General features: G+C 42.1%; 2 protein-coding genes across 2 annotated transcripts; both read right to left on the bottom strand.

Annotated features, from left to right (window-relative positions):
• Positions 1 to 3,836: 3,836 nt before the first annotated feature.
• On the bottom strand, positions 3,837 to 6,127 carry tal2 (T-cell acute lymphocytic leukemia 2). The gene is made up of 2 exons (XM_084024763.1): positions 5,998 to 6,127; positions 3,837 to 5,115 (listed from the first exon to the last, which is right to left on the bottom strand). Exon 2 carries the CDS (start codon positions 5,099 to 5,101, stop codon positions 4,763 to 4,765), a length of 339 nt encoding a protein of 112 aa, XP_083880889.1. The 5' UTR covers positions 5,102 to 5,115; positions 5,998 to 6,127; the 3' UTR covers positions 3,837 to 4,762.
• A 3,363-nt stretch (positions 6,128 to 9,490) lies between these two features.
• Positions 9,491 to 20,499, bottom strand: shoc1 (shortage in chiasmata 1; the record flags this gene model as incomplete). The annotated part of the gene is made up of 25 exons (XM_084025722.1): positions 9,491 to 9,615; positions 10,706 to 11,468; positions 11,829 to 11,978; positions 12,138 to 12,269; positions 12,770 to 12,857; positions 12,966 to 13,087; positions 13,319 to 13,430; positions 14,083 to 14,188; positions 14,265 to 14,440; positions 14,630 to 14,699; positions 14,898 to 14,970; positions 15,053 to 15,234; positions 15,393 to 15,485; positions 15,612 to 15,806; positions 15,911 to 16,138; positions 17,104 to 17,550; positions 17,821 to 18,066; positions 18,201 to 18,295; positions 18,546 to 18,675; positions 18,921 to 19,010; positions 19,102 to 19,243; positions 19,326 to 19,428; positions 19,623 to 19,994; positions 20,077 to 20,167; positions 20,394 to 20,499. 25 exons carry the CDS (start codon positions 20,497 to 20,499, stop codon positions 9,530 to 9,532), a joined length of 4,398 nt encoding a protein of 1,465 aa, XP_083881848.1. The 3' UTR covers positions 9,491 to 9,529.
• Positions 20,500 to 25,126: the final 4,627 nt, after the last annotated feature.

The raw sequence follows: 25,126 nt of genomic DNA, 5'->3' as shown, positions 1-25,126 counted from the left end.
ACTAAACCATTGCAGCGTATCCAGAACGCTGCAGCAGGCCTTGTCTTCAATCTACCCAAATTCTCCCATGTGACCCCCCTCCTCCATGACCTCCACTGGCTCCCTGTTGCAGCATGCATCCAATTCAAGACTATGGCACTGGCCTTCAAAGCCATCAATGGAACGGCACCCATCTACCTCCAAACACTGGTGTAACCACATGCCCCCAAGCGAGCACTTCGCTCCTCTACTTCAGCTGGCCGGCTGGTACCGCCGTCACTGAAATCAAACAAATGTCGCTCAGCAAAGTCCAGACTCTTCTCTGTTCTGGTCCTCAGTGGTGGAACGAACTTCCCCGACCAATTACAGGACAGCAGAGTTACTTTCCATCTTCCGAAAAAGGCTCAAGACTCACCTGTTAACCTCGACTCTGCAGAGCATGACCCACTAGCAACGTAACAACTGAGCAGGCCGCGTAATGCTGAAATGGGAATTTAAAAAAGCTTTGAGGTTTTTGCCTTGAGCATTTTTTGTAATCGAGTAACTCGAGTAATCGTTTCAGCCTTAGTGTGCAAGTCCAAACATTTCCCTGCATACCACTGTGTGAGTGTAATGAAACATGTTGGTTGTCGTGAGAGCATGGCATGTTTTAAGGCATATTTCAAAGGTAGTTGTATCCTTACATTTTTTTTTTTTTCTATTGGAATCATTTTAGCCGCACTGCAGTCATGGCTCAAGGTAATCAATGTCAACTATTGAGTAGGTTGACACTATCAGAGTCAAGTTTTCCTACTTTTGCAGCTCTGTGACTCTTCTTTAGTGAAATGTCGTGGCAAGTAGTGGATGGATTGACCTGAATATTTAGATTATATTTAGTCCATGGTGCACTATTGTTCGACCCCTAATGACTTTTAGGTTTTGGACAGATATTCATGGTTCTCAGACAATATAAAAACTTTTTTTTTTAAATGTCATGTCCCCCCCATTTTCTATTTGTCCCTCACATTGATTTATAACCAAATACCTGAAGAACAAATGGCATTCTTTTCAGCCTCAGCTATACTGTTCATTTTGTGCTAATTAGAAAATGTTCATTTTGAAGATAAACATTAAATGATGGCTGTGTAGTAGTAGTACAGAGCTGCCAGCATGGCCGTGGACTCTTGTTTTTGAGATGTATGTAGAGGTAGAATGAGGCAGCTGATTTCAGGAACCGGCTGAGGCCAGAGGGGTCAGCTCGTTGTGAATATTTGGGAGGCGGGGTTGTCGACTTTGTCTTAAGGAATCAGTGACGTTGAGGCTGGGCTGTTCTTGGGAAATGTCACCTGCGACTGTTTGGGCATCTAAATCGAGACTCTGGCCCCCTCATTAACATTGTAGATTCCTTTTGACGCAGGGTTCGGAGCGTCTGGAAAAACAAAAAGCATTTGAATATTGAATTCAATGCCCTGCCGAGGGAGTCGGTGGCCATTCAGAGTGTGTACGCTTCTGCTGGTGTTGCATACGATTGCAGAATCATTGAGACTAAATGTTGAATTCCAGAGACAATTAAATACAAGGATGAAATGCAAAATCTACGCTTCCGTCTCTGCATTCCTGCTGCTCCCTCTCCTGTCCTCTTTTCCTCGCTCTGTCTTTCCACCACGGGGTAAGGGTTACAGCGTATTGCTTTTTGAAGTAGATATTTGCATAATCAGATTAGGATGCGTGATTGTCAGTGGGCTCCCCCATCAGAGGGTGCTCCAGAGGAGAGAGGGTGCTGTCCAGCCCAACAATGGATGACTCCCCTCCTCTCTCACCCTCCAACAAGCCTGCACCTGCATCCCACCCACCCGGGCTGCAGGTCGTCTGCGGCGGCAGTGCACGCTTGGGCTTGTCGCCGCGGAGGAGTGAGAGAGAAGGAGAGGAAAGGGAAGAAGGAGGGGGTTTGAGTGCATGACGGGAGTGGGAGGGCAGGGGTTGAGCTGAGATATTTAAACATGCAGAGTGTGAATTGGCTTTAAGGGGATAAAGAGCTCAGAGCCTATCGGTTGGCACCCAACTCCAGAAATTCTTTTTCATGGGCGCCTCAGCCGGGAGAGCGAGGGGCTGCCTGCACTGATCTGGCCCATTGTGATAACAGATTCAGACAGTGTGCTAGACGCTGATAAGGAAATGTGCTCTCAATAGACGATTACCCACATACTTGGGAGAGAATAGTCCATCATGAAAATATACGCGGTGGAGGGGATGAGAAGTGTACAGATTTTGTTATTATTTTCAATGCAGGGTTTCATAATTCTGCTAGAAAATCGAGGTCAGAGTAATGCTTATACTGTGATTGGGTGATTTCTGTAAATAAGGTGTATCAGCAATTTCACAGCCTGTCAGCACGTCTGCAAAAAGCCGTCAAATGCCTTTTTTATTATTATTAGTCAAATGAGTAATTGAACATTAGTGAGTTTGAAATGCAGCAAAACATTCAACAAAGAAGTATTTTTTTATATTTATAATATTACAACTTGTATTACCAGGAATGCCAGCTATTAATAACCACAGTAGTTTTATTTCAGTTCAGCGTGAAATTGTTCAATTCACTGTGAAATTGCACAAGAGGCAAGTACCTCCCAAATGCATGCTGTGAGAGAAGCAGACTTCCACTGTACAGCTGTTTTCACTCCCCGTGCAATATGATTTATTTGGTATGTTTTCTAGGATTACAAAGAGTCACCTGTCAGTTCCCACAGGCCTCCAGTCAGTATGTCCAGCTGCCCGCTGCTCCGTTTACACACCATTAGCCAGAGTTTAACAGCCAGAGTGAAAGCGCCCCAATCCAACTCAGTGTTTACTCTTCAGCTCAGTTAGTTGCAGCCTTTCGCTGGAAAATAGGACGCATTTTCTACAGTCACAATAGGCGATTAGGGATGTAAATGTCTGACCTCCCTTTAAATGGCAAACAAGGAAACGGGTGCAAACAGAAGCACTGAAACAGTCCATTGGTCAATTTGTCAATTGACAGAAAACTATTTTGATAACCAATAGGGCACTAAAGTAATTAATTTTCAAAAGATTACAATAAAAAAAAAGGTTTTCTCTGATAAGTAATTATAAACTGAATACATTTTTTGGGGGAATTTCCGGGAACCGGGATTTCTCTCACTATTTTCCGATTTACAGACTAATCAATCAATGGATTAATTTAAAAAAATTGGTGGCTTCCCTCATTTCTGCTGATCCTTATTGAGTCATTCCTGCATTTACACTTAACACCTACTGCGTCCAACAACAAAGTGACGTTTTGCTCAAGAAAGCTCCATCTGCACGCCGGTCGACTGGACAGTCTTTGACTCCAGAACGACCTCTGGAACCCCGGGGTCACAAGTTAAGCTGTCACTTTCGTTGCTCCTCTCACAGACCTGTGGTCAGTGGACAGAGAGCAGAGGTCAGCTTTGTGTCCACACGGTCATCACAGGACTTGTGGATGTTGTTTCTGGGCTTTTGAGCACCAACAAAGAGACAGCAGCTCTACTCTTAACTCCACCATCAGCTGTGTTTTAGACGGTGGGAAATAATTTCATTAGAATCTTAACAGTGTGCCCCGTTTCCACACTATGTACTAATTCTCAGTATATTATACTGGGTTCCATTTCCTTTGAGCATTGCATTGTGGGACAATCATGTGTTTTTAGTATTAGTCATTGTGTTGAGTATATTCTTTTTGTGTGAACACATCACAGGTCAAAGTTTGCAGTGTACTTAGATATTCAATATATTGTTTCTCTAAAATATTTCCTGCAGTAAATATTATTTGAGTGACCTCTTTCATTAAAAAGATTCAGAGTGTTTTTATTAACAAATCATTTATTAAATAAATAGTTCAAATAAATAACATATTGTATATTCACAAGCACACCAAAATAACTTACAAAAAGAGGTATCAGAAGAAAATTAGCACACTCTTCACAGTAGACAATCAATTCATAATCTTTGGCTATATGACATGCGTATTTTACCAAACCTCAACGAAAACACATTGAAGGGGATATCTGTGTGGTGAAGCATATAATCACTGAAAGAGGATTGTCCGTTTTGCCGAAATCTCCTCAGCCCAGTCCTACAGTAAGAATCATAAATCTGAAGTCAACAAATACTGAACACTGTTGTTTAACACGGGTGAAAAACATCACACATCTTTCACAGAAGCGTTTCTTCTGAAGTCACATAACCTTGGTAAATGAAAATAAAGGTCAGATTTAGTCTTCCTCAAGAAAAAAAACAGCATGTCGATTTAAAAAAAAAAAAGAAAAAAAAGAGTGCCCTTGGCTATTATGAGACGATTGCAGTCTGGAGAATTGGCTGAGCCATTATCTATTCAAATGCTGAACCTATTGCTTGAAATGAGAAATTCCTTAATCCCCTCCATTTTCCTCATCGGTAAAACACCCGTCATTGCAAAACTAAATTAGTTCCAGGCTGGCCGGCAACAAGGAATATTAACATGAAGACATGAGGGGAATATTGTACATCCAGGTGTTTACACAGCCATTCCATGCAGAATACAAATTAATTTTCACCCGCAAATCATATTTCAACACTGATCAGCATGGAGGCTGTGCCCACATTTTCCTCCACGCCTGGAGTCCACACATATCACACAATATTGCATCTCCTGCTTTGAAACACGAGTCACACGCGGGCGACAAATGCAGGGACAAGAAAGTGTCTTGATGAAAGTAATTTTTCTAAACCCAGGAAAAGGGTCCGATGGTCCACTCAGGAGTTTCTTTTTCCGTGTCTTGTGGTTCTACCAGGCCTCGGAGCTGTCGCAGCTGGATCCGGGTGATGGGACCTCGGTGTCGCTGGTCAGGGCCCAGGCGTGTGGAGGGGAATGCAGTTGCTCCATGTTTCCTCTGAGAAAGGTGAGCAGAGCGCTGGGGGAGTGGCTGGCTGGCTGGCCGCTCTGGCTCTCCAGCAGCTGCACCAGGAAGTTGATGTAGCGCATGGCCAGACGCAGGATCTCGTTCTTGCTCAGCTTCTTCTCCGGAGGATGCGTGGGGATGAGCTTGCGGAGCTCGGCGAAGGCGGTGTTGACGTTGTGCTGGCGCCAGCGCTCCCTCGTGTTGGTGAACACCTTCCTGGTCATGGTTCTGGGTAAAGCTGCAATGAGGAGTCCATGGATTGATTAGTCAATTGACAGGAAATGAATCAGCAACTGGTTTGATGATAAAATAATGGTTTTAAACATGTCCAATTTCCAGCTTCTTATATGTGAAGATGTTGTGCATGTCTTTGTAATACATTGGATATATTTGGGTTTGGAACTCTTGTTGGTTAAACAAGCCATCTGATCACTTTTGGCTTAATCCTAATGCTAGTTCTGAGGTGACTGACAGGAAGGAGCGAGTAGTCTGTCAGGAAGAAAACTGGCTTTTTTAAAAATCAAATATTGATAGAAATTATTTTTAAAAAATCCTAGAAACATTGACCAGAATTAATTTTGTTTGATAATCCTTCACATTCAAGCGGGTTGTTTGGCTTTAAATATAAATATAGATTTTTGAAATACCTTAATCCCCCCTCCAGTATTAAGCATTTACAGGCAGTATATATACATTTAATAGATGCATTATAACACACAATATTGTTATTGATGTGTGTCAACAATTTAAACTCCTCACAATATTGCAAAACACAGTTTAATATAAGAGGTTAAAACAGTTGACAGTTATTGTATTTTAATAAAAACCATAAAATGCATATTACGACTACATTATAATGCATTATAAGCAAAGTATCAAATGTGTCGTGGCACTATTAATTACCAAATGGGGCTTTTAAGAGACGTTCTGGTTTAATCAAAGCTGTTCGACAAAACTATTGTCATAAATGATCATAATAAACAGATAATAAGACCTGCTTCATACGAAGTCTGGTATAAATGCACAGCGTCTGCCTGCATTACACTCTTGTTGTTTGATTCTTTACGTGACCAAAATGGAAACGCATGTCCTGAAGGAGAAAAGAGAGGCTTCGTCTCACCTGTATGTGTGTAGAAATGTTGCAGAAATCTCAATGGCAGCGTTGCCCTCCGCAGGTCATCAGTGTCCAGCGGTCCGGTGTGAAATGTCCACTCAGTTGTGTCTTCTCATGCTCGCTGAGAGATTCTTATGGCGAGAGGGAGGGTGAGAGTAAGAGAGAGAGACTATAAGGGAGGGAGGGAGGGAGGGAGGGATGGGGATAAGACTGCCGCATGTTCGCATCCCACATTTTATAGCAGGGTGAACCCTATTGTGTGACGTGTGCTGTCGTGGAGCCTCTGTGCCATTGTGTGTGAGGTTGGTGTTAACTGAGGAGTGATTGTTAACACCCCCCTCCCCCTCCCCTCGCTATCATTTAGAACCAATGGAGGGGGCTTTATGGTTATATTGTCCATAAATCATCACTTTAAATGATTTTCATCTGTGTTTCGATGCCATTTGAAGGGATTCAGTTTTTTTTTCTCTCTCAACAGCCTTTTAAGTGACTATTTGATGCTGCTTTTATGATTCATTGCTCATTTAATCCTTGAAGGTTTGCACCAAAGGTGACAAATGCATTCCCATTGAAGTGAAACTGAGACGTTCATCTCTCTGATCCTTCTCTTACTGCTGTGGACACTTGTTCCTTTCTGTTTCTCTGACATTAGGCATGGACAACCCACCATCCCCTGCACTGTGGAAAAGACCTTGATATCGCTGCCTGCTCTGCTATTGAATTAAGCCTGATTGGACCACAAAAGGTAAAAATACCATATCCAGATTGACAGTTGAACAATATGGGTTTTGTTATAACTATGGTAATCTTGTTGAGCCATTGCAAGCGGCCACACATAAATTACAGCGTCCCGACTCACCTCTCTGCAACCACCTCACCCCCCTTCCCTTCCCTTCCCTGCCTCCCACTTTCGACCTCCGTTCAGATAAAAAAAAAAAGTCTAGTTTAACCAATTGTCACTGTTCTTTTTACACCCTTCAAGTGTTGTTTCAAAGACGCAGCCTTCCATAAAAGTCTCTGTGTGGAGTAGGAATTTACATAATCCGATTAGGGGCTGGGATTAGCCCCGGGCCTGGAGAACGGGCCCGATGGGGGCTGTTTTCTGAATCGGCCATTCATGGGCCCTGCTGCATGTCCAAGAGGCTGCACCTGCAGGCCAGGCGCCTGCCGCTCTCCGGCTCCATCCGGCATCCACTGAAGGTCTGCAGACACACTCACTGTCGGCGACGTAGACCGTCAGTTAACGTTCATCCCACCTACAAAGCTAGGTGAAGATTATACCTGACTGGTTGTAATTTCTCTGTCATGCTGGTCGGGGCTGAAGGCAGAATAAGGGAGTAGAGCTATGACGCCACTTGTGGAATAAATTACACTATAAGCATAAGTTTAGCATTTTAATACGCAAGCACACAGGGAGAGGCTAAATGAGACGACTCATGAAGCCAGTTTGGTATGGTCAGGTCGGGAAGCAGGGAGCTTAAACAACAGAGGTTACTGCTGTATTTCTTTATTGCACAGTTGGCACCCTGTAAAATGAATAAAATAAATGAGTTTTAGTCTCAACTGATGACTCTCAATTTGCCCTCTCGCTGCAAACTGCAGTGACATTGCTTGCAAATGAATTAAGTCAATTTACATTCTCTACCAGAAGATTTAATGGTAAATAAATACAAACCTTGAATTGATTTTTTTAGAAGGAATAAATACAACGAAGGCCCGGTATACAATCCCAATAAATATGTATCTGAATTAAAATGTTGCATTGGTCTGCCCATACTTTGTGAGTATAAACTGTACACTTAATTACTACTTATATGACCAATGTTGACTAATGCTTGCACTCTTTTCTTCTCATTAACATTTTGCAATGTCTGTTATGTCAAAATACTGAAATGCTGATTTCCTTCAGAGATACATCATTGGTTCCCATATTAAATGGGCTCTGGTTTAAGGGTGTGCACCATAGTAACAGGGAACCCCCTCCCTCCCCCCACTTAGACTGTGTGGCTTTTATTTACAGAGAAGAAACACACAGGTGAGTTAACTGCTGCCTGCGATGGAAGATAACATGTGTGACCTTTTCCAGCTGTAGTCAGCGTAGGATCCAAATCTAAAGGACGGCTTTGGTTTACACAGCCTGTCAATTCCCACAACACGACCCCTGTCCCATTCAGTCCGGGTCTTTAAGTATAGTCGGGGGCAATTACTGCACCATTACTGCTGCTTTTTACTGAGCCTTCAGATGGGGGCCATCCTGCCCCACCGCTTTTGTTCCTGAGCCATTTAAAAAGAAACAAACATTAAGTCTGTCTCTTTGTTTGTCCACTGCTTGTTAGGAGGCAGAGGCCGGAGAGATGTTTTTAAAAAAACGACCCAAAAACTGGCTGGTTATTGATGGTTGCTGCCAGTGCTGGATATGGCTGTCCAGAGGCAGGGAGGCAGGGAGGCTTGGAGTCGATGTCCCTCGGGGTTGTCTTTGTCTGGGGATCGTTCCTGAGGGAGCTGGCTTCACTCTGCTGGCTCGTGAAGATAAGCACTCTCTCCACATGCTGAGAGACGATGATAAGGGGATTGCTTCACTAAATGAAAAAAAAAAAGAAAAAGAAAAAGCCCCACCATTGGAGCTGCTAAAATGAGAGGCTTTATCAGCTGCTAGCTGGGAAAGACCCTCGATCCCACTCCTCCAACCATGAATCACAATTTGTTTTTCACTACTGAGCATGCTCGGTATGGAGGAAAACCAAAACAAAATGTGCACAGTTGTAATCTTGATAATTCATCTTATTTTGTAAAAAAAACATCAAACAAAAAACATCACCCGTATTTATTACTTAGAATGAAAACATAAAATAAATAGTTTATAACAGAATGATGCAGCTGTAAGCAGATATAAGGCATTTTAACTGTTTATTATTTCAACAATGACAATTTAAATTATGAAGACATATTTTAGAAAATTGCAACTGTGTTATAATTGCATTTATTATCTGTTTATACACCAACAGCCAGTTCTGAATGCCTAACAGTACAGGACATATAAATAATATGTAAAATAACAAACAAAGGTTGTAAGTTTGATTTAAATTGCATATCACAATCACCGTTAGTGTTGTGAAATTAAAGCATAAAAGTCTGAAAACAACTCATTACACGATAAATAAAATACACAAAACAATATATTTTTAAATATTAGCAAAACAATCAGAATTTATATTATTAAACTATTGGACTAAAAATATTAAATTATTATTATTTTGTCTGTAATTAATGCATTTTACTGCATGTAATTTCTGAAAAACAAAAAACAACAGACAAGAGCACCTTTGCTTGTTAATTATAGAATATATGCCAAAAATAGACATTTTATCCAAAACATGGGAAACTTAGTTGACAACTTTTCTTTTCAGACAAACCAGGCAAAGTACATTTTAATTTCATCTGAATGAAAATGAAACGAGCCAAACTTGAATTATGCAAATAATAACTTAAACGTTTTAAAACCGTCCTGCCTTTACACACATGAACAAAGTATTCATGCCTAAAATAGTTTGAGCCTCGTCTGTCCATCACTTCTGCCGGGCACCTTCTCATAGCTTAACCTCCTCCTCTTCAGTGGTGTCAACACTGCAAAACAAACAAGGAAATATCTGTTGAATAAAATTCAAGCTTAAAATTACAGACATGCGTGCAAATGTAGCACAAATTTCAACCAATTCTCCAGAAAATTGACAAAATGAAATTGCAAATGAATGTGCGTTTCCATCCACTATCCATTATGTGAATATTAAGACATGATTTGTAAAGATAAACACTTGGAGGCACTAATTCTCCGGTCTAGTGCTCTTTTTAATTATGTAATTTTCTCCCTCTTCCTCTGCGATGCTTTAATGGCACCAGTTAAACCTCAAAGGGTGGAGAACAATGTAGGCAGCGTAATGGCAATGTGACATTTAATTTGAATCAAATGTTTCTGCTACCAAAAGGTCAAGCTGACATTTTTTTTTTTGGTTAACCCTTCTAGATCACATCCCTGCTAGGGCTGCAATAACCGCATCACTGCCATATTAGGAGGTGCACCGCGCTGTTGAGCCCATCATTATTCCAAAAACACAGTTTTCCCACATCACGTCCCGCCTCCTATCCAGTTTCACTCACAGTACGCAAGATAGATGCTCTTGAAATGCCGCTTCAGCTCAACTTTAAAAGCCCAAAAAAGAGGTTAAAGTTATATGTTTGATGCATGTCTTGATTTAATCAAGAATTAATTAATTGATTCAATGTATATAGCTTTATTCTATATATATTTATATAGCTTTATTCTATATATATTTATATAGCTTTATTCTATATGTATTTATATAGCTTTATTCTATATATATTTATATAGCTTTTCAAGTTCCATTCATTCACACACAGTCGGTGGTGGTAAACTAGCCACACTGGGGCAGACTGACGGAAGCATGGCTGCCATCCTGCACCTACGGCCCCTCTGACCACCACCTCAAACATACAGCAGTCATACACATTCACACGAGGCAAGCTGGGTGAAGTGTCACAATGACCATGACACAGTGACAAGGGTGGGGATCAAACCACCGACCCTCCGAACATTGGCCAACCTGCTCTACCACCTGAGCCACAGCCTAGTTTTTTCCATTCATGAACAAGTGGATGAAAAGGCTCCTATAATGATATCAGCGCGTTCCATCCAAACCTGCAGCCTCGCCCCTCCTCTTCCTCTGGACTCCTATCCAGCATTTGGAGTCATAGTTGTCTGAACTCGTCATTGCCTCTCGACTACTGGTGAAGAAGTGGTTGCTGCCTTGACCTTGACCCCACAGCGCGACCTCTGTAGGAGGGCTCAGAGCGTAGGGAATGTGTGGGGGATTTAGCTGCTGGGAGTCACTGTTGGCTGGCTGCGGCATGTTGGGGCTAGAGCTGTATGTGGAGTCCAGCTTGAAAGGACTGTGGAGTTGGACTCCATGCGTGTCGACGTTGAGGTTTGTGGCACCCCTCTGTGTCCACTCGTCGTTTCCTCTTCCAACCACTCTACCCACTGCTCCAGCTCTGCGTCTCCAGCCAGCCGACGACACCTCCTCTCTACCTCTGTCCTCACCGGCCCATAAATCACTGCTCGTCCAGCCACTCTGGAGGCGACCATCTGGGCTGCCAAAGGAAGAACTCAGGTCGAGTCTGAAATCTGCGTTGCCCTCCTGCACCATCCAGTCTGGGTCCGGTTCACAGAAGCTGCGGTCAGCTCCAGACAGGAAGCTGGTGTTGTGTTCGCTAGAGAATAGACCTGGATAGGGGCTGATGGGGGGCTCTGGCTGTGGGTAAGAGTTCATGTGCTCAGTGACAAAAGTGGTGGTCCAGGGGCTGTGTGGGGGGCTGGTGTGGTGATTTGTCTCAGAGATGTCTGTCTGACACTCTTGCCGGTCTGGGGTCGGTGTGTTCAGGGAGGTGATGTCACTGAACAGCTAAAACCAGAGAGAACAGATTGAATGTCACTGAAAAGATTGATTCCTTATTTTTACAGATTTTTTTTGTACATTATATTTAAGATTCAATGTATGAACTGTCCTGTAGAAATGAAGTTTATGGTATGGGATAATGATTTTGACATGCTAATGACACAATACTTGGGAACTGCAGTAACACATTCTTAATAGAGCAGCAATAATAAGTTGATCAATCGATTAGTTTCAGTCTCAACCTCTGACATACTTCCAGCCCCTGTAGTAAGAACCACTAACATGAAATATATTACTACGGAGGCAAAAAAGCAAAATACAGGGTAAACATGGTGTATTTAAGTGTAGTGATATATCTCTGATCACCTTGAGCACTTTATGAGGCACCTCAGGCAGCAGCTCCACCAGCTGAGACGGAGAAGCCCCCAGGAGCCACTGGATAGACGGGGCTCTCCTCAACATCAGCTGACTAACCAGAGGGTTAATGCACGGGAACTGTAACAGGCACTTTTCCTCCTGGAGGGGAAGAAAACAACAGCAAGACACAAACTCATAATAGAAAAAAGCTTCAGGTGGGGGTAAACATGAAAGTCATCTAAGTGGCCTTCAGGCAAGTCATCCTGCAAGTGGTTAATAAAACACGAGACTGCTCTGTAACTTCCTGTGGATGTTCACCTCTGCAGGAATGACAGTCAGCCAGTCTCGGTCCAGGTAGCTGAGAGGGTCCTTCTCACTGGCCATCAGGCTGTGGAAGCAGATCTGGCTGATCCACTTGGCTATTTGAATCACCTCCGACACAATCAGCACCTGACAAACACAGCAGACGACTAAGTGGCTTACGTTATTAGGCCCACTGCTGCCACTAATAAATAAATTAACTACTAATTAGGGACAGGAACAACTTGCTCTTAGGGTGAATGGCACTTTTTGACTTTACTAGTAAATATCCGTTTGTCTCTAATTTATTATATTGAATTCCTATTTATTTAAGCCTTCATCATGATTGTGTTGAGGCTGTTACACTGTCACATTTTTTTCCCCCGCTTCAGGTAGCGCTCTTTTTTCCACCGTACATGTGTTTGCATCGCTGTTAATTTCATTTGTCAGGATGTAGTGGTTAGAGGGAAGTTTTGACTCATTTTATTTAAAAACATATTTGTGCCAGTAACTACATTTTAATGACTAATTAGAATAACTAAATGCTGTTATGAACGTTTACATGATTATATTATATACAGCACTATTTTCTGGCTTTGAGATTCTATATGAATATAGTGGAAAAAACAAGAATCATGTTTGTGTTCTACCTTGACGTCTAGATCTTCAGACTTCATGCCGAACAACACGAGAGATGAATAAACCAGCACCAAGTTGCTGAAGGCTTCGGTGGAGAATCTGACATCACACAGACGGACAGTAATGGTGAGTCTGTGTGTGTGTGTGTGTGTGTTCAGGTTCATGCTGTATTTACGCATGTGTCTTAGTGTGTGTGTGGACACCGACCCTCCTCCCTGGCTGTCTCTGCTGTGCAGGATGAACCAACAGCAGTTGTATTGCAAAGAAAGAGCAGTCAGCCTCATCACTAATCCCTCACTGGCTCGGTCCTGACACAGTTCATCCGCCTCCTACACACACACACACACACACACACACACACACACACACACACACACAGTTGCAGAAACGGAATTTGGAATTTGCTGTTAAGATGGACAGCTTTTTTTCTTTTCATGCAATACCCAAGAGGCTCAGTGGAGATGTGTGTGTGTGTGTGTGTGTGTGTGTGTGTGTGTGTGTGTGTGTGTGTGTGTGTGTGTGTGTGTGTGTGTGTGTGTGTGTGTGTGTTTCCCTGGTACCTGAATGATGATAGCAGTGCTTTCATCCACTGTGATCACAGCGTAGTTATGGGTTCCTCCCAGAATCTGCAGGGATGGACAGTGGCTCCTCTCCAGCACAGTTATGTTAAACCTTGAACACAACACACACCACCGTTCACCATGTGGTGTTTAAGTGATAGCTTATCACTAGTGGCAAGGATCGTAGAATCATAAAAACCCGACTATAAATGGTTATCATTCTTTGATGTTTGGAGCTGAGGTGAGGAGATACACGAGCATAACCAGTATCTGAAACAATTCATTGATTATGCGTTTGGTAAAAAATTAATGAATAACCCTTTTGATCATTGATTTAATACTTGGAGGGTTTTTTCTTTGCTTGATTAAGTATTTATTCTATGGTTCAAATCACTCAAATGTGTTTCTATTTTATATCATTGTAAAGTGAACAAATTCCAGATTTGGACTTTTTGTCAGACAAAACATAATATTTGAAGCAAACAAACAAACATGAAACAAGCAATTGACAGTTTGTAAAAAGGCTGTAAATGCATGAAGATTTTTACTTCTTAAAATATATAACATGGCTTAATGAAAGCAAACTCAAATTTGTTGTTATGTTCGACTGACCCCACTATTTATCTCTCCTATTCATACTATTATCATGTAAGAGATTATCATATTTAGAGCAGAATCCTGATATTTTTTTAGTATTTTAGTCTATTTTAGTCGTTGTAAAGAAATCATAATATTGTTTTGACTGGATGAACGGGAACATTTACCCGGATTCAAGTGTCTGTAGCAGCAGTGGACAGTTGAGAAGCCCCTCTGTGACTAACAACGCATGTGGCACGTTATCCTCCAGGCACCACGAGGCCTTTTGCTTGTCTTTTGGGAAAAAGACACATTTTAGAGAAATATATATTCCATTAGTGAGAATAATAAGTACGTGGTGGCAGCTGACCGGTGTGGGAGATGATTGTGTTGAAGGTGATGTGACTGATGCTCCTCTCTCTGCATACTGAGGCCCACGGCGACTGGCCTGGACGGTCGTACTCCACCACCAGAGAGAAGCAGCTCCAGGGGAAGTCGGGTCCTACATGCTGTTCATACACCACCGCACACACACTGTTGCACACGCTGGAGGAACAGGAGTGAGAACACATGACATAGCAGCTTTCTTTAAACAAAGCAAAACAACCACTTACCTAATGTTCATAAAACTCCAAATAAAGAGTACTTTAAACAAAACACAAATTCTGGATGTGATTTATGAGGAATTTGGCCGTGCTTAAATGACGTAATGAAACCATTTTTTAACATTTTTACCTGCTGACCACGGTGGCACCATTCAGTTTCTTCTTGTCATCCTCAGGACAAACTGCAGCTACTGCAGCACCTGAGATGACAAGAAAACAAGCATACTTAACTGTACAACACATACACACATGATTAAGTATTGATAATAATGTTAGAAGGAATGAAGCAAACTGATGTATTACTGCTACATTTTGTTTTGGCTTCTGATCGGTGAGTTTGTAGCCCGAGTCTTGTTTCCACAGTGGTATATAATAAGCGTATATCAAGGGTTGCTCACCAATCACGTGGCTCAAACTGCTGATGATGAGAGATCTGATGTCGTCCGACTCGACTGACATTATGACAAGAATCTACAGAAAGACATCAACCAGGATCACATCAAGTGTTTCGCCAATGAACACTGAAAACATGATGGATGCTGGTGAAACTGACTTTCTCCATGGTGCTCTGTGCTGTCCTGCAGTGCAGCCATGCGGCCAGCAGCTGCTGCAGCTCCAGCAGTTTGGGGTCGGACTCCTGGCTCTTGGGACTGAGGTAGAGGATGATCTGCAGCCTCTTCAGAAGCTGCTCCAGACTCTGCTCTGCACACGCCTCAGCGGCCTTGGTCAGGTACTCTTTAGTGCATAAGAGGCCATGAACATCGCAGGGGTTACGTTGTTAAAATGCACAATGACGGATCACATACATGAACATGTGTGAATATTCCGATATTGACTATAGAAATGGACTTTAAAAAACCCTTAAAGTCAAGTGATGAAGTCTGTTTGCTGACCTAATGCAGTACGGAGGTCACACTTGAGCAGCAGCTCCTTGAAGGTCACAAGCACATGAATCAGAGCTGCCTGGTTGAAAAGACGTTCCTGATCTGTACATACAAGGCCAGCAGAGGGATATTCTTACATAGATGTACTTAATGGATAGCCCTGTACTACAATGAACAGCTGCAAGCCAAAAATAAGTTTGTAAAAAATGATGTGATTCTATTTTGTACCTGCGACCAGCTCTGCACTCTGTGCACGTGTCCTGCAGAGCGCCTTCTCCTGCTGTTTGAGAAGGAAGTGAGTTTGGTCCGGGGCGAGGCAGCTGAAGTGTCCCCACACCTCGAAGTTGAGCCCCAGCTGTTTGGCAGAACTCAAACAAGGCTGAGCGAAGGCCAGCAGCTCACAGTAGGCACGCAGCTGGCTGTCTGTATGGTAGCGAGAGCTTAAATAACAAACCTGAACCATCTTATTCATGCTTTTCTCCAATGAAGACAATTGAACACGTTGGGTGTATTATTTGGTTTCGTACCAGAAGCTTGGACTTGAACTACTCTGCTGTCCTGTGTGTTCTGAGGACTGGACTGATGGAGCGGATGACTGGTGAGATGACCCGTCACCTGACCTGCTTTCTGCTCTCTGGTAGCGTTTGCTGACACGGCACCACTCACATACATCAGCATCTGGTCTGACCTTTGCACCTGCTCTGGAGGAGGCTGATGATGATCAGATGGTAGTTTCTGTTGGTCCATGTTTTGTGCTGATAAAAAGGATGAGATGAGATTACATTGTGCAACATGAATGAGACATTAGACCATCATTACTGTCACATAAATATCAAAGTGAAGAATATTTAACACTGAAAATGCCTCCTTGCTGACCTTTTAATTTAATTTTTAAAATTCCATTTACATTAATTAACTTTAATGAAGTTAATTATTATATTTACTGAAGTTAATTATTATATTTACTGAAGTTAATTATTATATTTACATCATTGAATAATCTACGGATTATTGGCTTTATATATCTATTTATCATTTGGTCTACAAAATGTCAGCAAATTGAGTCTGAACAGTGCAACACCTAAATATATTCAGCTTTTAGGTAAAAAACTGAAAATGTTAACATTTGAAAAGCTAGACCCAGATAGTTTAACTGTAACTATAATAACTGTGATTAATCAATTATCAAAATAGTGACTTATTGCAACTTTTATCAATTGACTTATTGATTAATTGACTAATAGTTTATTCTCTGTTATTCATAATTGTCTACAGAAATAAACATCAATTATAAAATTAATTCAACTACATGGAGTTTTATATACATGAAGACATTCTTGATATGACCACCAGGTGGAGCCAAAGTTCAAGAGAAAATGTAATCCTACATAAAGTAACTTTAATAATGGCAGTTCATATTTCTATTTTACTTACTTAAACAAAAACGTTTGATCTAAAAACTCCCTGAAGGCCGAATATCATACTTTTTACTAATCTGTCGAGGTAATATTGATTCTTATATAGATTCCTTTTCTAACACAAGCCTATAATGCATATTTGTGTGTGGTATACAGACATACAAAAACACAAGTAATTAGGAGGGTAAAGTATAAAAGTAGGGCTGCAAGAATAAATGTACTGAAGAAAAATCCTCTCTGCTTTATAAGAGGGACACTTAACGAATGCATCATCTTTTCAGTCATTGCATCCAAAGGAGTACCTGGAGGCGAGCGCTGAGCTGTTGCAGTAACAGCAGCCGTCTGCTGAGATCGCAGCATCATGAAGGTGGACAGAGCGTCCAGGTCCTTCTCCGGTGGACGCTTTGGAACCGGCAGACCTCCGTGATCGTTCCTGGAGGACACACACTGCGTTGTCCTACAGTCCTCTCTACCTGTGTGGATGTCGGCCTTACAAGAAGGCAACATGGCTGCAACCTCTGAAGACTTCTTGTCTGAAACTTCATCTTTGGTGTTGGTGGCAGCAGCAGGTTTTACTTCCCTCTCGTTTGTGTTGATGGTGTGCATCAGGGAGGCGTCCTGAGACGTACCGGCAATCATTGCTTTTGGAAGACAGCTGACGTCGGCAGGAGTTTCAGCATGAAAAGCAGTTTCACATTTCCTCAGGTGAGTTAAATGAGTGTTTCTGGGATTCATCAGGACTGATGGGACTGAGACCAGAGGAGATGAGATGTCAGAAATCAACTAATTCCAGAGTGTATGAAATAGTAAGAAAATAGTGCAGAATGTCTAATATGACTGAGCAAAGCCTTATTGTTCATATTAAAGTTGCTTTCTTTTCTCTGACCAACCATCCAAAACCCAAAAAGGTTCAGTTTACTGTCGTACACAACAAAACATTTTTTTTTGCTTACTTTAAAAAAATACCTGCAAATTGAATTGATTATCACATTTGTCAACTAAGTAATTAATTGACTCACTCTCCACATGTTCAGGTGATATTTTGTTGAATTCCTCCATCTTCTCCTCTGTGGTGGAGGGAAACTCCGGCCTCATGCTCTCTGTGAACTCACGGCTGCTGCAAAAATACACCTGTGGGGCTCCAATCTCACTCTGTGACTGTAGTTTGTCATCGACACTCACAAAGCTCTGATTCTCTGACTTCATGACTTGCCAGGCTTCAGACAGCGGCTGGAAGTTGACAGCTGGTTCATATATTTGAGGCTCTGTGAGAAAATACAGCGGATTTGATTTTCCACAACATCCCTTGTACATCTATTTGTTGGGGTAGGTCTCTCACCCTGCCAGGATTAGAGATTGAACTTACTTTGTCACTTTAGCTTCAAAACTAAACATTTACCTGCAAACAGGAAGCCCACCACAAAGGTCGGATGCTTCTCCGCCGTCCAAAGCGCTGTCTCCATCTCTTTCTGAGTTCTTGTTGACAATAAAGATCTGCATGACAAGAGCGTTTCCACATATTAACACTTACAATATGTCACTGTCAATCATATCCTCTCCTAATGCTGTAATAAGTTGTATCCTCTATGTGTTGAAGGAGAATTTGGCATTTCATCCAAGGCCGTGTATAAGTTTGTTTTCTTCATTCACTTAATGTTCAGCACTCCAACTCTATGTTCAGTGAAAACAAAGTAAACCTCATTAGGACGTACAAGCAGTCTGACCGCATGGTGTCCTGACTCACCGTCTACAGACCACTGAGGCCTCTTCCTTCTTAAGTTCACATGTGGGCGCCCAGATTTGGGTTGGACTTGTCTTGGGACTCGGGCTCAAAGTTACATCCAGCTCCATTTCAGTCGGAAGCATCACGTATCCTTGGAGACGGATGAAGTTTAAGCACAGGACACAGAACTTCCTGTTAAACTGGCCCGGCCCTCATTCCCACTGTAACCAGAGGTTTCTATTTGCACTATGATTATAAAACTCATATCACACTATTACATACAATATGTATACATTTATTGTTGTTGTTATATGTTCTGTTATAGATGTTTTGTGTAGCTGTATTGTTAAATGAATGCATGTATTACATGGACAGAGAAAACACAGTAGCTTTCACCTGACCGCTCCATCAGGCCTTTCATGTTGCATTTCTTGCCAAGCTCCGCTGGTACTTCATACTGGGAAATGTCCACAGATACGGATCCATCTATAAGGCACACCGTGAGAAAAGTGACTCCAGTGTATCAGTTTATGTTTCTATGCTAATGTGTATTATGCATTTATTTGCTGTTAATTACATTTATGAAGCACATCCAGGACTGGGATTTGCTCCTCCAGCTGTTCAGGAGCAACAAGCATTCGACCACAAATGCTTGAAAATGTGGTGCAGTTTTCTTGGCTCAGATTCAGTGTGTCCACTACATCTGGCAGCAGCAGAGACTACACAGAATAAACGTGAATCCATTATAAAGTAATGTCATGTGTAAGAAGAAAATCATTCAGAATGTTTCTTTTTAGTTACCTCTTCTTTCATCAGTGACTCTTTACCAAACTCCTCGTGAACTTGTGCACATGTCCGGATGTCTCTGGCCTTCACATCGGGTTTTTCATAAGATGCACAGTGCCTAAAAAGCAGTGGTGGAAGGTAACTAAGTACATTTACTCAGGTACTTGTAGTCCGATACATTTTAACATTGACACAAACTAGCAAATTAATGGGACAATAAGTCAGTTATGTCTCGTCCTTCATGGGCAGGTTTTAGGATGCACTAACCACCTTGATCACGTAACTGTCGAACACCAGGATGAACATGTGCACCTGAACATGGCGTCCTCAGAGATCGTCTGTCCTGTTGAGCTGAGCAGAGGGTCGGCCACAGGAAGCGTCCTCAGCCTGGACAGTTTGGCTTTCATTGTGGGCAAATGTCTCTTAAAGTGTGGCAGGTGATCAACAACCATGAGCTCGTCAGGCAGCAGGAAATCTTCGATGGATCTTCGATGAATCGTCTCATTTCCATGTTTTATCTGGTCAGTTGTCCATTTGCAAAATGATTCCTCACATGGATTATTGATCTGTGAGTCTTTTGAAAGCCAAACGTACTCATCCTGGTCTAGATCCTGCAGGGAGTCAGGATTAGAGCTGGGAATCATCGCCACATACTCTTTCACCTCACTCAAAGTCACTTTAAATCTGGAATATAAATACTGAAATTAGCCCTCAAAAACAATAAAACATAATGAGAGTTATTTGATGCACAGTGACAGTTTTGAACCTTTCTGGTGAATGATCTGGTTGGCTTTTCTGTCCCAGGTCACTGAGCACAGATCCACTGACGAAGAGTTTGCAGGTGGAGATCACCTTTCCTGTAACCGGTTAAAAAGAAATGTGTTGGAAATGTGTATTAATGCATTATATTTTCTGTTTCAGTTAAACAGTTTCTTCAATTAAACCGCAATACATTGGTTAAGTGTGAAAAATCAAGCATCACATTATATATTACTGGACTGAGCTTTCTGTCTACGCGGACACTGGGATGTAAAACAACCATCAACATAGTGCTTATATGAGCTCATGAGACCACTTCTATACCTCTGATCCACGGCGTCCTGTAGGTGACTTCAGGCAGCTTACCACTGTGCGGGTACAGGTCACTGGTACCAGTGAAGTAAGGTACTGGGAGGGCCAGTAAGTCCATCATGACCTTCAGACTGGTGGTGGTCTGAAATATAAGGGTCTGCCCTTAGCCTCCACGTTTAATGACAGTAGTCAGAGGTAAATACAACGAACACGCACCTCAAAGACATAGTCGAGAGCTTTAAATCTGTTAGCAGAGAAACTGTGAATGGGAAGTCTGGTGTCGTTAGACCTGCGACGTTAAACATAAAAAACAGCAATTCAAACGAAATAATGACATTTTTTCAGAAAAATATTTATTTCAGAATCATCACTATCTAAACAAAAACCTAAACAGACAAACAAATTACTTTAACTTGAACCTAAAATAAGTGCTTCGATCACAAAATAAATCTTACGTTAGCGTAGTTTAGCTAAAATTAGCTTAGCAATCTCTTACAAGTGACTTTAGCTAGCAGGGTTCTAACTTTAAGGTTAGCCACGGTAACTTGTTTTCTACGTCCTTAAACTCGAAATATGATATCAAACTAATTATTCAACGGCACAACTCTACCCAATGTGTAATCAGGCTGTGTATGTTAACATCAAACTTACATCATGACTTTTATTTTGGTGTTTTGGAGAGACGAAGACTCGAAGGGGCCGCTGAGCCAAAGATAGTTTATTCAGGATGAGTCACTACGCATGCGCGTTGGGACGTTTGGTTTAATTATCTTGTTTTGGACAGTTTTAGTCCCTGAGGCCCTGTTTGGGATCTGTGACTGCTATGTTCCAAGTTGAAAATTCACATATTGTACGTCTTTCCTTTCAGTGTTCACGGTCACTGGATTTGCCTGCTAGCAGACTATTTCATATATCATAATCAGAGGCATCTCTTTGAATTTCTGATGATGGATGACTAATGAGTAGGAGTCCACATGCATTTTCCCATTTTTGCTTGTGACTACATTTATGTTTGAGCTCAGCTTTCATTCCAATCACTGTCTTCTGTATTGGGCATCTTTTCCTTATATGTGTGTGACAGCAGATTGCACTTGTGTTTATATAAATGGGTTGCTTGAAATAACTTTGAGGACGTGGTGGGAATAAATTGATTTTGATTGACATGACTCATCTCTGATTGGGCGGCGGGCCATCCTGAGTAAAAAGATGTACATTTTATAAATATGGTCTGGCTCAATGGGGCGTTAATAACCTTGCGTTTCTTTCCAGGCAGATTCAGTTAACCTCTGTACCTAAGTCTGTGTGCTTCTGTTTCCAGTGAGTTATGGCCGTCCGTGTTTCCCACTGCTGGTGGTTTATCTGAGCCTTGACCTTTACTTCCTCCTCCTGTGGGCTTCTCTGGCACCCTCTCCTGTTCTGGTAAGTAGGCCTAATTTAAATGCATGTGTAATGATCCAGCTCGCTAGTGAAAGGAGAAGCAACATAAAACCAGTTGGTATGGCTAAACAATGTATTAGTTACAAGGAACTAAGATTCAGGCAAAACCAGGCCAGGAGGCAATGGGACAAAGGGGAAAAAAGAAGTGGCTGATGGATGCTGAAAGTAGGACGATGTGATTGGTCTGATTGGTCTATTGCTCCCTCAAGTGGTGAGACGCTGACATGACAGGATGAGAGAGAAGACAGCAGCTGAAGTCTCTTTATCGTGGCAATGAGCGACAGAGCTCTGCTGTGCATTCATGATGTTTGTTGTCTTTTGTGATAAACCCAGAATAAATTAATACATCGAAATTATTTATTGGTGGCTGCACGGTGGTGTAGTGGGTAGCACTGTCGCCTCACAGCAGGGCCGGCTCTACCTAATTTTGTGCCCTAGGCGAGATTGCTCTCCGGTACCCCCCCCCCCCCCCCCCCCCCCACACACACACACACACTCACACACACGAATTACACCAGCCAAATGAACAATCACACATGTTTAATTTGAACAACAACAGCAAACAGCAAAAAATCACAACTTTCAAGTATTGACATTTTTTTATTTATTTTTTTATGATGGCGCTCTAGGCGACCGCCTATATCGCCTATGCCAAGAGCCGGCCCTGCCTCACAGCAAGAGGGTCCTGGGTTCGATTCCTGGGTCGGCCTGGGTTCCTTCTGTGTGGAGTTTGCATGTTCTCCCCGTGTAAGCGTGGGTTCTCTCCGGGTTCTCCAGCTTCCTCCCACAGTCCAAAGACATGCAGGATGGGGATAGGTTCATTGATTACTCTAAATGTCCTGTAGGTGTGAATGTGAGCGTGAATGGTTGTCTGTCTCTACATGTTAGCCCTGTGATAGACTGGTGACCTGTCCAGAGTGAACCCTGCCTTCACCCAATGACAGCTGGGATCGGCTCCAGCCCCCCCGCGACCCCCTAAATACAGGATAAGCGGTAGACAATGGATGGAAATTATTTATTATTATATAGAAATAATTTAAATGTCCAACACCACGTGGCACTGTTGCATAGAAAGTGTTCTTCCTCTCTCTCTCTCTCTCTCTCTCTCTCTCTCTCTCTCTCTCTCTCTCTGTCTCTCTCTCTCTCTCTCTCTCTCTCTCTCTCTCTCTCTCTCTCTGTCTCTCTCTCTCTCTCTCTCTCTCTCTCTCTGTCTGTCTCTCTCTGTGTTTTCTGGGTTTCACAAAACAACAGTCTTCTGTGTGGCTGTAAATTGTGTGACCTCATGGGACATTTGCTTTAATTAAAGGTCTGTGAGAAACCTCTATTTGGATTTTTACAAGTTTCTCATCACCGTGACAACGGTGATGCAGTTTAAGACTTGGGCGTTATCAGTGACATCTGGCTCTCAGAATGTTTTCTTTTTATTTAATTGTTTTTACCGCATCATTGTAAAACTTTTCTCACTGGAGTGAGAATGTATTCACACTGATGGGAAACTGTGGTAGACGAGCACTAGTGTAAGCTGAGTCTTCTCTCTGTTCATGGAAGTGAAATAACCATTCACAACCAGCATTCCAATGTCTTCAAGGAGAGAAATCCAACAAATAAAACAGAACATGAAACTCAAAGTTACACAGCTAGGTGTTTGTAATGTGGCTCAGACTCAGCTTGAATACATTTGAACATTTGGTTGCCAGATCCATTGGTTGGTTTGTGGACTTCGGTTTTGAAGTCTCGAGTTCAGCATTTCGTCCGTCACCCTGTTGGAATTTTTGCAACCAGTGAAGGAAGTGACCATATTTGGACTGTGGAGGAATGATGGGTGGATGTGACGCACAGAAGCAGCAGAGCGGCACCCTTACTGGATCTGGATCCATCTGGATTCCCTTCTCAGAACCGGAGGATGCCGCCTGTTTCATAAGTAAATTATGAATTCCAGCAGCCAAAACAACATGAAGATGTGAATGAGCTTCTCGATTCTGACTTAAAACGATAATTCCCTACAGAGAAAGAAACATTTTATTTTTCTTTCGTCTTTCTGAAATCTTGCATCACATCCACATGTTCAAAATCATTTAAAATATTTGACAGAACTCTAAGCCCGGCTTTCAGTTCTCCCGACACAACAGACTCAACAACACACTCGTCTCTGCAACTCACGTTTCACCGTTGTCTTCCGGCAACAAGTCACATGATACAATAACAGACAGAAAGAGAAAGGTCACAAATATTTCTCTACAGGTTCTATTTCAACCACCGATTAGCCACTTAGACACAGACATGGGAAGATAGAGTCCCCTTTAATAGATTCCCTCCTCATGCAGACGGTTGATGTGAGGATAACATGAGGTTTCAGCAGACTGAGTCAGTCAAATAAAATGAATATCTTTCAAAGTGTGGCATTCCTGCTTTGTGTTGCTGTCCCTCCACTGTAGCTCATTAAGGAAACACTGTCAGGCCAAACATGTGAGTGAAACCTGCACATATCCACTTAATTGATCTAACTCAGACGGCACGATCTTGTTAACATAATAGAAAGTTTCAATGTTCATCTGAGCATGTGACTGTCAGCTAAAACCAGAAGCCAGCTTTTGTCTACCTGTCTGAATGATGGACCCATTGTTTAACAAAATGACCGTTGTGACTGTTAAATCACTGTTATTGTGAACCGCATAAGTGTGTAGCAACTGTTGCTAAGGGAGCGCAGCTCCGAGATGATTTTTGACTCCTGAAGTTATTTTGCATACTAAGATTTTACTTTCACACTGTAAAATATGATGCTTTAACTACATAAAAAACTGCTTATAGGATGATTTAGGTCCTTAACTGAGTTTAAATGCCTTTTTTTTAAGTGATGTCGTGCTGTAAGAATATCCCATCCTGTTTTTAATGCAAATTAACTTGTAAGTAGTTTATTTTTCATAATTCTAATGCAGCAAACATATTCGTGTTTCTATCGTGTACCTATAAGTTAGCTGTCAGTGGTCCATGATGGGGATGATGATGATGTCTTCAGTCATCAGTAATAAGACAATAAGATACCAGAGTCCCGGGATACCCCTGTTCATCAAGAATCAAGCTGATGCATGCCTAAAGACATATTTTGTAAGGATGTACCTTGTGTTGTTGAACTGTGGGCTTTTTGTCTGCGGTCTTGTATCACAGCGACCCAGATTGACAGCACAATGGCCTTCATTCACAATACTGTCGCACTTCATGTCCCTCTGTGGTCACCTTATTCCAGCTCGTCAACATCTGAAACGCGTCCACAGCATTCAAGCACTTTATGTCAACATTCATTTCTCTAA

Source organism: Eutrigla gurnardus (assembly GCF_963514095.1).
Source record: "Eutrigla gurnardus genome assembly, chromosome: 13".
Taxonomy (NCBI): domain Eukaryota; kingdom Metazoa; phylum Chordata; class Actinopteri; order Perciformes; family Triglidae; genus Eutrigla; species Eutrigla gurnardus.
Note: the sequence above shows the minus strand (reverse complement) of the source record. Positions and strands in the feature narration are given on the sequence as shown.